This window comes from Cebus imitator, unplaced genomic scaffold (genome assembly GCF_001604975.1).
Source record: "Cebus imitator isolate Cc_AM_T3 unplaced genomic scaffold, Cebus_imitator-1.0 Scaffold434, whole genome shotgun sequence".
NCBI lineage: Eukaryota > Metazoa > Chordata > Mammalia > Primates > Cebidae > Cebus > Cebus imitator.
Genome location: NW_016107749.1, coordinates 754955 through 769904, shown reverse-complemented (window position 1 = coordinate 769904; position 14950 = coordinate 754955). Strand labels below are relative to the sequence as shown.

Sequence of the window (14950 nt, the reverse complement as noted above, 5' to 3'; positions counted from 1 at the left end):
AAAAAAAAAAAAAAAGGAAAAAGAAAAAAAGTACAGTAGTTTGTGTTACACTTTAGAAAGCAATTTGTCTAAACAGACATTCTAAAATCTATGTTGTTCAAAAAATGTTCTGTGGGGAAAACTCAACTGCAGGTGTGAAATGAAACAGCACTCTGTAAACCAGGTTTGTCACTCTCATATTAACACTAGAAGAATTAACAAGCAAACGATGGTTAATAGAGCAAACTCTATTATATCTTTAATGTATATTTTTATAACTTTAACATTTTTTATAATTTTCAAACATACCTAGAAAAAATAACTGACTCCCCTCATCACTGAGTTTCAACAATGATCAATATTTGATCTTTAAGTATATGTTAGTTATATTCACATTGTTGTGCGACTACCTCCAGAACTTAAACTGAACTTTCCAAACTAGAAGTTCATATGCTGACCTGCAAAGGAATGAAGATTTTAAAAAATAGTTTAAGAGTTTTAAACTATTGTTGTCCATTAAGTAAATAACAAAATGTCAAAGATAATTTATTCTTTTACAATATAACCTCTTTTTGTTACAATTCTGAAATCTTTGCCCTTTGTTGAAGAAATGTATAAAGACTCCAGATAGAACCCAGGATGTGTGTAACCGCACACTCAGGATTACTATGAAATCTGTCACTAATCAAACTGATACGGTGCTTCTTTCAAGTTAGCTGTCTCTTCAATCAAGCCCTTCAGTGAAGAAATTTCAAATCACAAGTATAAATCTCTGCAGTTGTGCTTCTTTACAAAGTTGTATAATTAAATCTCTTCTCACACACACACACAAAAAGAAGGCTTTTTATTTTTAGACCCCTACTTCAAGTGAAAATTAAACAATTCAATTAATTAGGTTGCTTTTTGGCAGTCTATCTATAGGTTTCACCAACGACTTTTCAGAGAGCTATCTCAAGAGTTCATCGATTAGCAGACCTAGTTAACAGGCCAACCAAACTACAGGGCACTCACTGCTTTCCTTTTTTCTCCCGAATTTACTTTTATTTCATTGGACTACAGACACACTTAAATCTCATTACTGAATATTTCCGAGTTTACACTCTGACTGTTCAACCAGTAGCAGTGATATGAAACTGGATTAGGGTCAATTTCAAATCTCATTCAGGTCTGTACTATTCTCTTGCTATAACTAAGAAAGAAAAGAACTGGTTGCAACCAAACCAGGTAACAATAATAGCAAATGCATAGGCAGAATAAGTCACAGACGACTGTCTCTCCCCACCCCCTGCCCCTTTTTTTGTAATCTAATTTTTAGAAATGCTGGCATTCTATAGTGCATTCAAGGGCCTTTTCTAGTTAAGGGCAAGAAAAAAACTCTGAAAGACTGTCCCAGGGAAATGGCAGAAATAGTACATATGCCTAAAGAGGTATTTTTAACAGAAGTTAAAGTAATATGGTTTTCATAGGTTGCATTTGGTCATTCAGCTGCAAGCCCGAAACCCAGAACACAGAAAAGTACTGTTTAAATACACATAAATACTGAGGTCCAAATGATATCCACTACCAGCGGTCACATGTTGAGCCCTGGCTTGCCTGATTTCTGCAAAAGAACCACATTTCCTAATCCCTGAGCATTTGAAGGCTATATAAAGCTCCTTTAGGGGCACTTGTTTCCCACAACTCTGAGCTGCCAGGAAGTTAAGACAAGGGCAACTAGAGGCCTTAACACCCAAACTGGAAAGCTTTAAGCTAACACCCTGATTAGAGATTAACTACTTCTCTGAAAACCTGGAGCATATTTTAAATGGTTCCCGACTTTCTCAATTCTGTGTGCAGACATCACCTCAGTGCTGTATAAATTAGTCATACTGTAAGCTCTATTTTAGATGCTGGGTACAGTACATATATAGAACGGCCCACAGCGGCTGGAGCCATGCATGGACCCATTTGCCGTGAGCGGGGTGGGGAAGTCAAGTGGGTTCAACGAATGCCCTGATCTGATAATCCTCCATCCTCCATCCTACCTCCCGCGTTCATTCCAGGAGGTTTTCCGTGAGGTAGGGTGGGCAACGAAGTGGGGGTGAGTGGCTCCCCAAACTGACCAGGGCCAGGCGCGTGCCTGGGCGGCCCCTGCTCCCCACCAATCCCGGGCGGGAGGCACTCACCTCGAGCTTGTCTGTCAGCTCCTTGTGCATCTGCTCGTACTGCCGGCTCATGTCCTGGTTCCTCTCGAGCAGCGCCTTGCCCAGCCGAGCCGCCAACACTAGATCCTTCTCCTTCTGCCGGATCACCGACAGCAGCTCGGGGTCCTGGGCGGGCGGCGGCTGCGGCCCGGCCCCCTCGGCCAGAGGCCCAGGCTCGGCCTGAGGGTGTTCCCCGGGGTCGGACGGCCGCTCCCCGGCCGCCAGCAGCGCCAGCTCCTCCTCTAACGCCAGTTCCAGCTCCCCGGAGCCCCCAGGGAAGGAGATGAGGGCGGCGGCGGGACTCCGGACTGCGTCCCCGGCCGCGGCGGGCAGCTCCATGCAGCAGGCGCTGTCCGGCTCGGCGGGTGCTGAAGCGCGGCCGGCCAAGCCCAGGCAGAAGGCGGACATGGCCCGCGCGCGCGGAGCCCGCAGCGGTGCGGCCCGGCCGGCGCGCGCCAGGCTGCAGGGGGGAGGGGCCCCGCCGCGCCGCCCCGCGCCCCGCGCCTCGCGCCTCGCCTCGCGCCGCGGCACGCGCCCCCCGGGTCCCCGAGAGCCCTGGGCGCGGCGCGCGCCGGCCCGCCCCTCCCCCGCGCCGACGGCACGCGCCCCCTCCCCCGCCCCCGGGCTCAGCTGCTCACGCGCGAGCTAGAGGAGGGGGTAGTAACGGAGGCTGCGGTGGGAAAGGGAAAGCTGGGAAAGGGAGGACTCGGGAACGGAGACTGAGGGACGGCGAAGCAAGAAGGGAGGAAGCGAGGAGGAACGCCGCAGCCGCCGCCGCCGGGTTCTCAGCCGCCCTGTTGCCGCCGCCGCTGCTGCTGCTTCTGCCGCCGCCGGCCGGGCAGCGCCTCACGGGGCGGGCTGCGCTCCGCGGTCGCCGCGACGCTCGCTGCTGCTGCTGCTGCTGCCGGCGGCCGCTCTCTGCAGCCGCGCTCCATGACCCTCGGCTTGGCGGCAGCCCCAGCAGCAGCGGCGGCGACGGCGGCTGCTGCTGCTGCAGGGGCCGAGGCGGCGGCTCCACATCGCGCGCCGCGCAGCCGGGTGAGCGCCTTCCTGCCTTCCCCGGCTCCTCCAGCTCACCGGGCCGGCCGCGCCCCGCCCCGGGCTTCCGGCCGCGTCCCCTCGCCCCGCCCCGTGCCGGCGCCTGACGCGTCGCGGGCACCTGTTCGCCCCGCCCGGGCGGGATTCGCCGGCTTGCACGTCTCCTCAGCGGCGCCCAGGTGGCGCCGGCGGCCTTAACCCCTGCGCTGCCTCACGCCCGGAAGGCGGATGCGCAACCCTAACGGTCCTGGCCGCCTCGCAGGCGCGGCCACGCCCCCGGCCTCGCACCCAGTTCGGGGCGCGGTTCCGCCTTCGGCCTCGCTTTCACCTCGGGTGGGGCCACGCCCACAACTCTGGCACCTTGGGGTGTGGCCTCGCTCTCACCTCAGACGAAGCGTGGCCCCGCCCACCGCCTCCTGCCTACCTCCAGGCGCGGCCCCGCCCCCGCCCCTTGGAAGTTCGTGCGCGCCTCGGGGTCACGTCGCTGCCTTTCTGGTGGTCTCTGGGGCAAAGGGGACTGAGGACGTTCCTCCAAGACGGATGGCTCGGCCCCGAGAAAGACAAGCCGTCACGAAATTTAGGTCTGGGCCCCCAGGAGAACTAAGCAGTCAGGAGAGGGAGCCCTAGAGAGCAGTAGGAGGAGAGAGGACTTCGGAAACCCGGCATCTTTATGCTGATGACTCAGGGATATGAAGGACCAGATGCTTCGCAGATCAGCAGCCCCGAGAGAAAGGGTTTCTGCGGAGAAATAACGGAAAAAAACTGCTCACAGATGGGAATACGAAGCAAAGAATCTCCCTAATAATAACTACCGTTTATTCGGCACTCTGTGTGCCATGTCCTGTGTTAAGTGCTTGATAGTCATTTTAGATAATCCTCACAAGAACCTTATAAAAATCAGTACTGCCACTTGTCATTTTAACAGAGAAGGAAATTAAAGCCTGAGAGATGGCGTCGTCTTCCCAGGTCATTACAATTGGTAGAGTTAGGATTGAGATCCAGCCAGGCCGACTCCAGGGATCACGTGAATTATTATTCTTTATTTTCTTCATATAGAAGCAGTCTTGAGGAAGATAAATGGTCTTTTGTGACCAAGATAGATTGGATGGATGTGGAAGGAACGCTTCCTCAATGATTAAAGCAAGGCTTGGAGAGACTACTGGGTGACTTCCGGTCAGTCCTTGGCGTTGACCTCGTTGGTGGTGCTCCGTGTCTCCTATTTTCAGAAACAATCCCATCTAAAGCTAGAATTCCTCCCTATTGCTTTCTTTTCCTCTTGGACAGACAACCCATTTTTTGCTTGGATCATGCCTTTCTTCTTTTCATCCCAGTGAGATGGAAATTTCAGGACATCAAGAGGCTGAAATGGGTCAAATGGTTTCTCATGGTTTTTATTGCTTATTAAATCCAGAGCCTAAACAATATTCAAGTTTTAACATCGTTACCGTAAGACTGAATGAAGGCCAGAATCTGAGAAGCTCCTAGACCTCAGGGCTGGTATTGTTCACTTGTTGACTGGAAAGGAGACTGAAAATTGAGGGGTTCCTACATCAATCTTAAAGCTAAATTTCTGCAGTCGACCTTGGTACCATTCCAGCAAGGAAATGTTCTAACACTTTTTATTATGACCTTCCACCTTAAGCTCCAACTGTGGGCCCTGGTGAGATCCAATCACCACTCACCACTCCCTTTGTTTTATTTGAATTACAGAAGGACAAATTTCTCCCTAATCTATCTGGAGACACATCAGGAATAAACAGGGCCAGGCTCTGTGGCTAACGCCTATAACCTCAGCACTTTGGGAGACTGAGGCAGGAGGATTGCTTGAGCCCAGGAGTTCAAGACCAGCTTGGGTAACATGGCAAGATCCTGTCTTTACACCAGCTGGGTGGCTCAGGCCTATAACCCCTGCACTTTGGAAGGCCAGAGTAGGAGGATCATGTAAGCCCAGGAGCTTGAGACCCACCTGGACAACATGACAAAAACCCCATCTCTATAGAAAAATCCAAAAAAATTAGCCAGGCATGGTCGTGCATGCCTGTGGTCCCAGCTGCTCGGGAGGCTGAGATGGGAGGATTGGTTGAGCCAGGGAGATCAAGGCTGCAGTGAGCCCTGATCACACTACTGCACTCCAGCCTGGGTGACAGAGCAAGAACCTGTCAATAAATAAATAAATAAATAAAGCGGGGAGTATTTCAGCTCTTTTTTCTTAATGCAGACATGCAGCCTGTCTTTCAAAAAAGGACTTTGTTTGCCTTCCTTGAAACCAACGGTCCTAATCTATTCCACTTACCTGTTATTACCTGTTACTGTGAACATGAACTATTACAGTACTAACTCTAGCTTTTGAATTTCCTCCCTAACAGTGTTCCACTGCTGAACCTTACTAGGAAATGATCATTTCTTATAGTAGGTTTGGCTCTAAGCACTGTCTTCCTGGGATAACCAGCCCAACTTTGCAGAACTATTTAAGATAGTGGTTCTTAAACTTTTTAGTCTCCGAATCTCATTACACTTTTGGGCTGGCTGTGGTGGTTCATGCCTATAATCCTAATACTTTGGGAGGCCAAGGCAGGCAGATCACCTAAGGTCAGGAGTTCGAGACCAGCCTGGCCAACATGGTGAAATCCTGTCTCTACTAAAAATTCAAAAATTAGCTGGGCATGGTAGCACATGCCCGTAGTCCCAGCTACTTGGGAGGCTGAGGCAGGAGAATTGTTTGAACCCAGTAGGCGAAGGTTGCAGTGAGCTGAGGTTGTACCACTGCAGTCTAGCCTGGGTGACAGAGCGATACTTGGTCTCTAAAAAAAAAAAATGTTCTCAGCCTCCCAAATAGCTGGGACTACAGGCATGTGCCACCACACTTGGCTAATTTTTGTATTTTTAATACAGACAGGACTTCATTATGTTGGCCAGGCTGGTCTCCAACTCCTGACCTCAGGTGATTCACCCGCCTCAGCTTCCCAAAGTGCTGAGATAACAGGTGTGAGCCACTGCACCCAGCCAACAAGTTATAGTTTCTTAAAGATTAGTTGCAATGTGAAATCTAAAACCATGTCAAGGAAATCCATTGATCTATTTTTCACTTTGAATGGATTTTTTACATACATGTGATTGATTGCATAACAGGGAAAATGAGTTACGCAGATCTTATAAATATTGTCACATGTCATTACACAATATCAGCTGAATCACATTAATATCACCACCATTGATCTCATCATAAAAGTCTTTAAGTATTGGGAAGCTATTCACCTTGAGTTTTATTAGTGGTAACAAATATTTTCAGTTGTTTCCTTGAAGTAACAGACTTACTTCATTAATTCTTGAGAAAATGTCTGCCAAATACCCAAATCTGAATACCACAGTTTGTGTCATTTATTCAAGTAAAAACGTGTTCCATGAAAAATATGGCTAGTTAATTCCCAACTCAAATGGAGGTACAAGTGCTTCACCTCAGGATAACAATCATACTTCGGTACGCAGCAGAAGTGCTTTATGGGTACTTCCCATTTCATCACATGAAATATTTAAAAGATCTGGCTGAGCATGGTGGCTGATGCCTGTAATCCTAGCACTTTGGGAGGCGAGGCAGGCAGATCATGAGGTCAGGAGATCTAGACCATCTCGGCAACATGGTGGAACCCTGTCTCTATTAAAAATACAAAAATTAGCTGGGCATGGTGGCACGAGCCTGTAGTCCCAGCTACAGGCTTTTTTTTTTTTTTTTTTTTTTTTTACAAGTTTCACTCTTTTTGCCCAGGATGGAGTTCATTGGCGTGATCTTGGCTCACCGAAACCTCCACCTCCTGGGTTCAAGTGATTCTCCTGCTTCAGCCTCCTGAGTAGTTGAGATTACAGGCATGTGCCACCACACCTGGCTAATTTTGTGTTTTTAGTAGAGACAGGGTTTCTCCATATTGGTCAGGCTGGTCTCGAACTCCTGATCTCAGGTGATCCGCCTGCCTCGGCCTCCCAAAACACTGGGATTACAGGCGTGAGCCACCGCTCCCAGCCACACTATCTCCTTTAATCCTCACAATAATCCTATAATGGTAGTGTGTTACACCAATATATACTAGTACATAATACTATGATGCTAGTACTAGACATGACTGTCTCTAAAGGACTTGCTCTTAGTTACTCTGTCACACTTCACATTTTTATACATTCCTTTAAAACATATTTGCATTAGTGTTAGTTTTAGTGCCTGAATAGTCTGGTATACTTGAGTATGACCACAGTTTACATGCTTACTTAACATACTATGGGTGAATTTCCACATAAGTGCTATTACATCACTAAGGGCAAAACATGACATTTTTTCTTCTTAGAAATCCTGATATTTACAAATATGACAACACTTACCCGATTTCCCCAAGTTGTTTATTAACATCTTGGTCTGTGAAAACTGGAAAGTGTAAAAGACAAAACATGTCCAAAACAATTGTTTTTGAAAAGCCAAGTGTTGAAGAAACATGAGGAGCTGGTGAAATGTGTGATAAAGCAGTTCTGTGCCTGATTTTTTCGTTGAGCAACGATGTATGTGTGTGTTTGAGCACGAGCAGATGCACACGTGTTTTAAGTTGTATGTTTTGTCTATGAACTAGTCATGGAAACAGAAAAGTCTTGAAAATTCATAAAATGTTACCGAAAGCACTTTATATTTTTTAGATCTCAACATTTTGCAAAATGTGGCGTGTATACCGCTGGTGGTTCTCAAGTTGGTTTTTAGGGTACAAATATTAACATCAGTGGCTGGTGCTCACTGGAGTCAGTCTTTTTTTTTTTTCTGAGATGAAGTCTCTCTCTGTCGCCCAGGCTGGAGTGCAGTGGCACAGTTTCAGCTCACTGTAACCTCCACCTCCTGGGTTCAAGCAGTTCTCCTGCCTCAGCCTCCTGAGTAGCTAGGGTTACAGGCGTGTGCCACCACACCCAGCTAATTTTTTTGTATTTTTGATAGAGACGGGGTTTCCCCATTTTGGCCATGCTGGTCTTGAACTCTTGACCTCGTGATCTGCCCACTGTGGCCTCCCAAAGTGCTGGGATTACAGGCATGAGCCACTGCACCCAGCCGCTGGTGTCAGTCTTTAACAGAGACCCTGCCCTGCCTGATGTGGGGAAGTTCCTTCTCTGCTACTCAGAAGGTAAACAGAATCCTCATCTTGTCCCTACATGGATACACAGTGTGAGTTCCCAACTTCCTCTCCTCCAATTTGTATCCTTTCCTATGAGCATCCCTGCCCAACTTTTCCCTTCCAAGTGAGAACTCCCATCTCCTAAGGTCTAGCTGCCCTGTTACCTCTGCCTGTTATTTTCTGATCACTGTCATTTCCATCCTCTGACCCATTTTTCCTCCCTTCTGATTAGGCATCTCCAGTCTTTCCCCTTAATAATCTTGAACCAGACTTCCTGGGCTGCAGCTAGTTCTGCCACTTAGGGTGACCTTGGACCTCTATGCCTCAGTTTCTTCATTTATAAAATGGGGATAATGATAGTACTTACCTGATAAGGTTGGTCTTAAGACAGAAATATTTCAGTTATGTACAGCTCTTAAAAATGAAGCCTGATAGGCCAGGTGTGGTGGCTCACTCCTGTAATCCCAACACTTTAAGAGGCCAAGGTGAGCGAATTGCTTGAGTTCAGGAGTTCAAGACCAGCCTGGGCAACAAGACAAAACCCTGTCTCTACAAAAAAATAAAAAAATTAGCCAGGCTTGGTGGTGTGTGCCTGTCGTCTCAGCTACTGGAAAGGCTGAGGTGGGAGGATCATCTGAGCCCAGGAGGTCGAGGCCTAAGTGAGCTGTGCACCACTGCACTGTAGCCTGAGTCACAGAACAAGACCCTGTCTCTGAAACCAAACGTAACAAACAATCTGGGCTTTCTGAATTAGATCTGTCATTAACCAGCTATGCGGCTATGAACATTTGAACAAGGTATTTAATGTGCCTAGCCTTTGGCTTCCTTATCTGTATGGTAAGAAGTTGGCCTGGTAATCAACCCCTTTATGCTCTAAACCAATAGTGCTCAACGGGAGGTGATTTTTTTTTTTTAAGACAGAGCCTCACTTGGTCACCCAGGCTGGAGTGCAGTGGCATGATCTCGGCCCATTGCAACCTCCAGCTCCTGCCTCAGCCTGAATCTCCTGCCTCAGCCTCTTGAGTAGCTGGGATTACAGGCACATGCCACCACACACAGCTGATTTTTGTATTTTTAGTAGAGACGGGGTTTCACCACATTGGCTAGACTGGTCTCAAACTCCTGCCTCAAACTCACATGATCCACCTGCTTCATCCTCTCAAAGTGCTGGGATTACAAACGTGAGCCATAGCTTGACCTCCTCCTAGTACCCTGGAGATATTGGGCAATGTCTGGAAATATTTTGGGATGTTGTAACTGGAAGGTAGGAGGTGCTATTGGCATTTAATGGATAGAGACTAGAGATGCTGCCAAACATCTTTTAATGTCCAGAACAGCCTGTCTGGCCCCAAATATCAACAGTGTCAAGTTGAGAAACCCTAGTTTAAAATGACAGGCTTTGGGACAGGTGCAGTGGCTCACGCCTGTAATCCCAGCACTTTGGAAGGCCGAGGTGGGCAGATCCCTGAGGTCAGGAGTTTGAGACCAGCCTGTCCGAAGTGAAAAAAAAACCATCTTTACTAAAAATACAAAAATCAGCTGGCATGGTGGTGTGCTCCTGTAGTCTCAGCTACTTGAGAGGCTGAGGCAGGGGAGCCGTTTGAACCTGGGAGGTGGAACTTGGCAGTGAGCCGAGATTGCATCACTGCACTCCAGCTTTGGTGAGAGAGATTCCATCTCAAAAAAAACAGAAAAAAGAAAGAAAGAAATGACACAATGACAGGCTTAGGCCAGGCGCGGTGGCTCACACCTGTAATTCTAGCACTTTAAGAGGTCAAGGTGGGTGGATCACTTAAGCCCAGGAGTTCGAGACCAGCCTGGGCAACATAGTGAAATCCTATCTCTACAAAAAAATCTAAAAATTAGTCAAGCGTGGTGGTCTGTAGTCTCAGCTACTAGGGAGGCTGAGGTGGGAGGATCACCAGAGCCTGGGCAGGTTGATGCTGCAGTGAGTTGTGATCACGCTACTGCACTTTAACCTGGGTAACAGAGCAAGACCATGTCTCAAACAAATAAAATAAAATGACAGGCTTCTACAACTTAACCATGAGGTTTGTGGTCTGAGAAAGTTACAAATGGGCCACACACACGATGGGCTATGATGTGAGCCCAAGGATGCTTTGGCTGCTTTTAGGAATTCTCTTCTGGAAAACCAGCCCAAAACAGAGCCATACCACATAGGCAAATAAATAACCAAAAAACTCTGCTTTGAGGTGATTGTTCCCAATATTGACTACATTACTTTCTACTCTCCCCTGCCCTCTTGTTTTTTTGAGACAGAGTCTTGCTCTGTTGCCAGGCTGGAGTGCAGTGGTGAGATCTCAGCTGACTGTAGCCTCCACCTCCCAGGTTCAAGCGATTCCCCTGCCTCAGCCTCCTGAGTAGCTGGGACTACAAGCATGTGCCACTATGCCCAGCTAATTTTGTATTTTTGGTAGAGATGGGGTTTCACCACATGGACCAGGATGGTCTCAATCTCTAGCCCTTGTGATTTGCCCACCTCAGCCTCCCAAAGTGCTGGGATTACAGGCATAAGCCACTGCTCCCAGCCACCCCCACCCTCTTATAATAATTTGGTGGTTGACATTGCCCAAACTCATCAGAAAATGACTGCTTTATGCTCAGGTTGGCTAATTTTGGTTCTTCTGATGCCCACATGTAGAAAGATTTGTGGTTTCATTTTCTATGCGCTCATATTTTTCTGCTTCTTTTCAATGATCTTGGCTCTAAACACATTGTTGATGTGTTTTGCTACATATAACATTCATCTCGAGCTATTTTAAAACATTTCCTAGTTTTATTTCATCTCAAGAATTTGCCAAACATTTGTTTTATCTTGTTCCTTCCGCATTACATTCTGGTTTAATCTGTTGGCAGGCAAGTTATTTATACCTATTGATACTGCTCATACTAACACTGTTTCTTAAGTGAATTTCCTCCCTTTATTTTTCTTTGTCAATTTCAGAGTAAACTGATTATGGAAATTATATATCATCCAGTTTCCAGAATAACTAAAAACTTTTCCTGGTGGGTAGGTAAAATGTCTTGTGAATCTGTTTTCCATGGTTTGTGTTAGCATTGCTCTTGCTATCCTTCTCACTTCATGTAAAAAGCCTTTATGGGCTTCTTGGTGCCTGGTTCTTGGTGCCTTCCTGTGATCAGAGGAATTGTTGTCATCTTCTGAAGGGTCAAAATTTAATTGCATGATCTAGAGAATGTGGCTGTGTTTGTGTAGGGTGCACATATGTAGATGTGGAATATATATGCATATTAAGAATTCTGGGATGATTGTGTAATGCAGCTAGCTGTCTTAATAATTAATTTTTCTATTAAGAAATGTATATACTTACAAAATTTTTTTTTTAAATTTTTTTGAGATGGTGTCTCATTCTGTTGCCCAAGTACAATGATGTGATCTTGGCTCACTGCAGCACCCGCCTCACAGGTTCAAGTGATTGTCCTGCCTCAGCCTCCCAGGTAGCTGGGATTATAGGCATGTGCCACCACACCCGGATAATTTTTGTATTTTTAGTAGAGATGGGGTTTCACCATGCTGCCCAGGCTGGTCTTGAACTCCCGACCTCAGGTGATCTGCTCACTTTGGCCTCCCAAAGTGCTGGGATTACAGGTGTAAGCCACTGAGCCCAGCCTTATATTTTTTAAAGACAGGGTCTTGCTCTGTTGCCCAGGCTTTAGTGTAGTGGCATAATCATAGCTCACTGCAGCTGTGAACTCCTCAGCTCAACCAATCCTTCTGCCTTAGCCTCCCAAGTAGCTGGGACTGCAGGCATGTGCCACCATGCCAGTTAATTTTAAAATATTTTTTTGTAGAGACAGGGTCTTACTATGTTGACCAGGCTGGTCCCAAACTACTGGCTTCAAGCAGTCTTCCCGCTTTGGCCTCCCAAAGTGCTGGGATTACAGACATGGGCCACCATGCCCAGACAGCAAAATAATTTTTTAAAGTTTCTAAACTATAAAGAAATCTATTTATAGTTCAAGACCAGCCTGGCCAACATGGTGAAACCCGTCTCTACTAAAAATACAAAAGTTAGCCAAGTGTGGTGGCTCATGACTAGTCCCAGCTACTAGGGAAGCTAAGGCAGGAGAATCACTTGAGCCTGGGAGGTGGAGGTTGCAGTGAGCCAAGATTGTGCCACTGCACTCCAGCCTGAGTGACAGAGCAAATCTCCATCTCAAAAAAAAACAAACAAACATTTTTTTAGAAAACATTTCTTATCCTCAAAGAGCATTCCATCAGTGTTTGTGTAAGAGTACAGGGAAAATGGACATGGCCTCACCAAGGCATATCTGTAACTCATACCATAGGACTTTTAATATGGTGCTTAAGAACGTGGTTTCTAGAGTAAGCTCTGGTTTCAAGTCAAGGCTCCCTCAGTTACTAGGCAGAATAACCCTAAGGAAGTTAGTTAACCGTTCTATGCACTATATAAGTAAATAATTTTGTCACTAGTGGGTCTTATGGCCCAGCACAGTTCCTAACATATAATAGGAACTCGATGCTTTTGTTTTTGAGACAAGGTCTTACTCTGTCATCCAGGATGGAGTGCAGTGGCACCATCATTGTTCACTGCAACCTCTGCCTACCAGGCTCAAGCGATGCTCCCACCTTAGCTTCCTGAGTAGCTGGGACTAGAGGCAGGCACCACCATACCCAGCTAATTTTTGTATTTTTAGTAGAGGTGGGGTTCCCCATGTTGCCTAGGCTGGTAGGAACTTGATACACTTTTATAATCAATGAATAATGAGTCTAAAGCCAAGTACATAGCCAAGACACAGTTAGAGGTTACTTAATAAGATGTTAAAGACAAAAAAAAAAAAAAAACTCTTGATCTCAGAATGCCAGATTTGCTACATATTAATATGGTCCATATGGTTTGTATTAACCTCTATACTAATACAAAATGTTTACATTTAGGGCATAGAGGCTATTATGTGATAAGTTGGACATTATATGGGGGAAACAAATATTTATATGCTGTGATCCTTGCCTTAAAAATGTTTATAATTTAATAAATAATAGAAAACATAAACCAGAATTAGCTGGGCATGGTAGTGCACACCTGTAGTCCCAGCTACTTGGAGGCTGAGGCAAGAGGATTGCTTAAGTCTGGGAGGCAAAGGCTGCAGTAAGCTGAGATCACACCACTGCACTCCAGAATGAGACCCTGTCTCAAAAACAAAAGAAGAAGAAGAAAACAACATAAACAGGGCTGGGTGCAATGGTTCATGCCTGTAATCCCAGCATTTTGGGAGGCTGAGGTAGGAGGATTGCTTGAGCCCAGGAGTTCAAGACTAGCCGGGGAAAGATTGTAAAACCCTGTCTCTCTCTCTCTCTCTCTCTCTCTCTATTTTTTGAGAGAGCCTCACTCTGTTACCCAGGCTGGAGTGCAGTGGTGCAATCTTGGCTCACTTCAAACTCCGCTTCCCAAGTTCAAGCCATTCTCTTGCCTCAACCTCCTGAGTAGCTGTGATTACAGGTGCATGCTACTATGCCTGGCTAATTTTAGTATTTTTAGTACAGGTGGGGTTTCACAAGTTGGCCAGGCTGGTCTTGGACTCCTGACCTCAAATGATCCACCTACCTCGGCCTCCCAAAGTGCTGGGATTACAGGCATGAGCCACCACGCCTGGTTTGTGAAACCCTGTCTCTACAAAAAACACAAAAATTAGTTGGGCGTGGTGGCATGTAGTCTCAGCTATACGGGAGGCTAAGATGGGAGGATTGCTTGAGTGTGGGAGGTGGAAGTTGCTGTAAGCCAAGACTGTACCACTGCACTGTAACCTGAAAGAGAGAGTAAGACCCTTTCTCAAAAATAAACAAATAAAAATAGGAGAAAAGAGATAGTATCGGATACAATGGGGAGCCACTGGACATGTGGAAACTGTGAAGGGATCTGAGTAAATCTGCACTTCAGAAGACTAACCTGGCACTGGTGTGAAAGACAGATTCAAGGTGACAGTCAGGAGTCAGGGAAAACAATTACAACACTGCTGGAAGAATCTAGATGGAAGTTCTGGTAGAAATGGAAAAAAGATCCCAGAGATGTTATAAACAAGAGAAAGAATTGTTAAATTTGGACTCTGAATAATTATTAGAGAGTGAGAGTGAAGAAAAAGGAGGATTCAGAGATGCCTCTGAGGCCACCAATGTGGACCATAAACAGAATGATGGTGTCTTGCCAGAAACAGGAAAAGCGGAAAAATCGTGAGAATCAGATAATTAGGCCCTTTGATTTGGCTATGGCCAAGACCTGGGTGACAGATGAGACTCTGTCTCAAAACAAACAAACACAGAGTGAGGCGTCTCAGCATTTTGGGAGGTCAAGGCAGGTGGATTGGGAGGTCAAAGCGGGTGGATTATGAGATCAAGAATTCATGACCAGCCTGGCCAAAATAGTGAAACCCTGTCTCTACTAAAAATACAAAAATTAGCTCGCGTGGTGGTGGGCACCTGTAATTCCAGCTATTTGGGAGGCTGAGACAGGAGAATCGCTTGAATCCGGGAGGTGAAGATTGCAGTGAGCTGAGATAGCACCACTGCACTCTAACCTGGGCGACAGAGCAAGACTCCATCTCCCCCCGCAAAAA

General features: G+C 46.5%; 1 protein-coding gene across 7 annotated transcripts in view; it reads right to left on the bottom strand.

Moving 5' to 3' along the window:
- The window catches only part of BICDL1 (BICD family like cargo adaptor 1), a 107514-nt gene extending 104305 nt beyond the window's left edge, over nucleotides 1–3209 (bottom strand). For 6 of the 7 annotated variants that reach the window (XR_001819569.2, XR_005197133.1, XM_017510220.2 and 3 more), the window contains exon 1: nucleotides 2145–2695. Coding sequence is in view for 5 of the 7 variants with exons in the window: in XM_017510220.2 (XP_017365709.1) it covers nucleotides 2145–2570 (426 nt within the window). In the remaining 2 variants the exon portion in view is untranslated. Of the gene's footprint in view, nucleotides 1–2144 lie in introns of all 7 variants that reach the window. The other variant, XM_017510221.2, reaches the window with a different exon arrangement.
- Between the last annotated feature and the right edge of the window lie 11741 nt (nucleotides 3210–14950).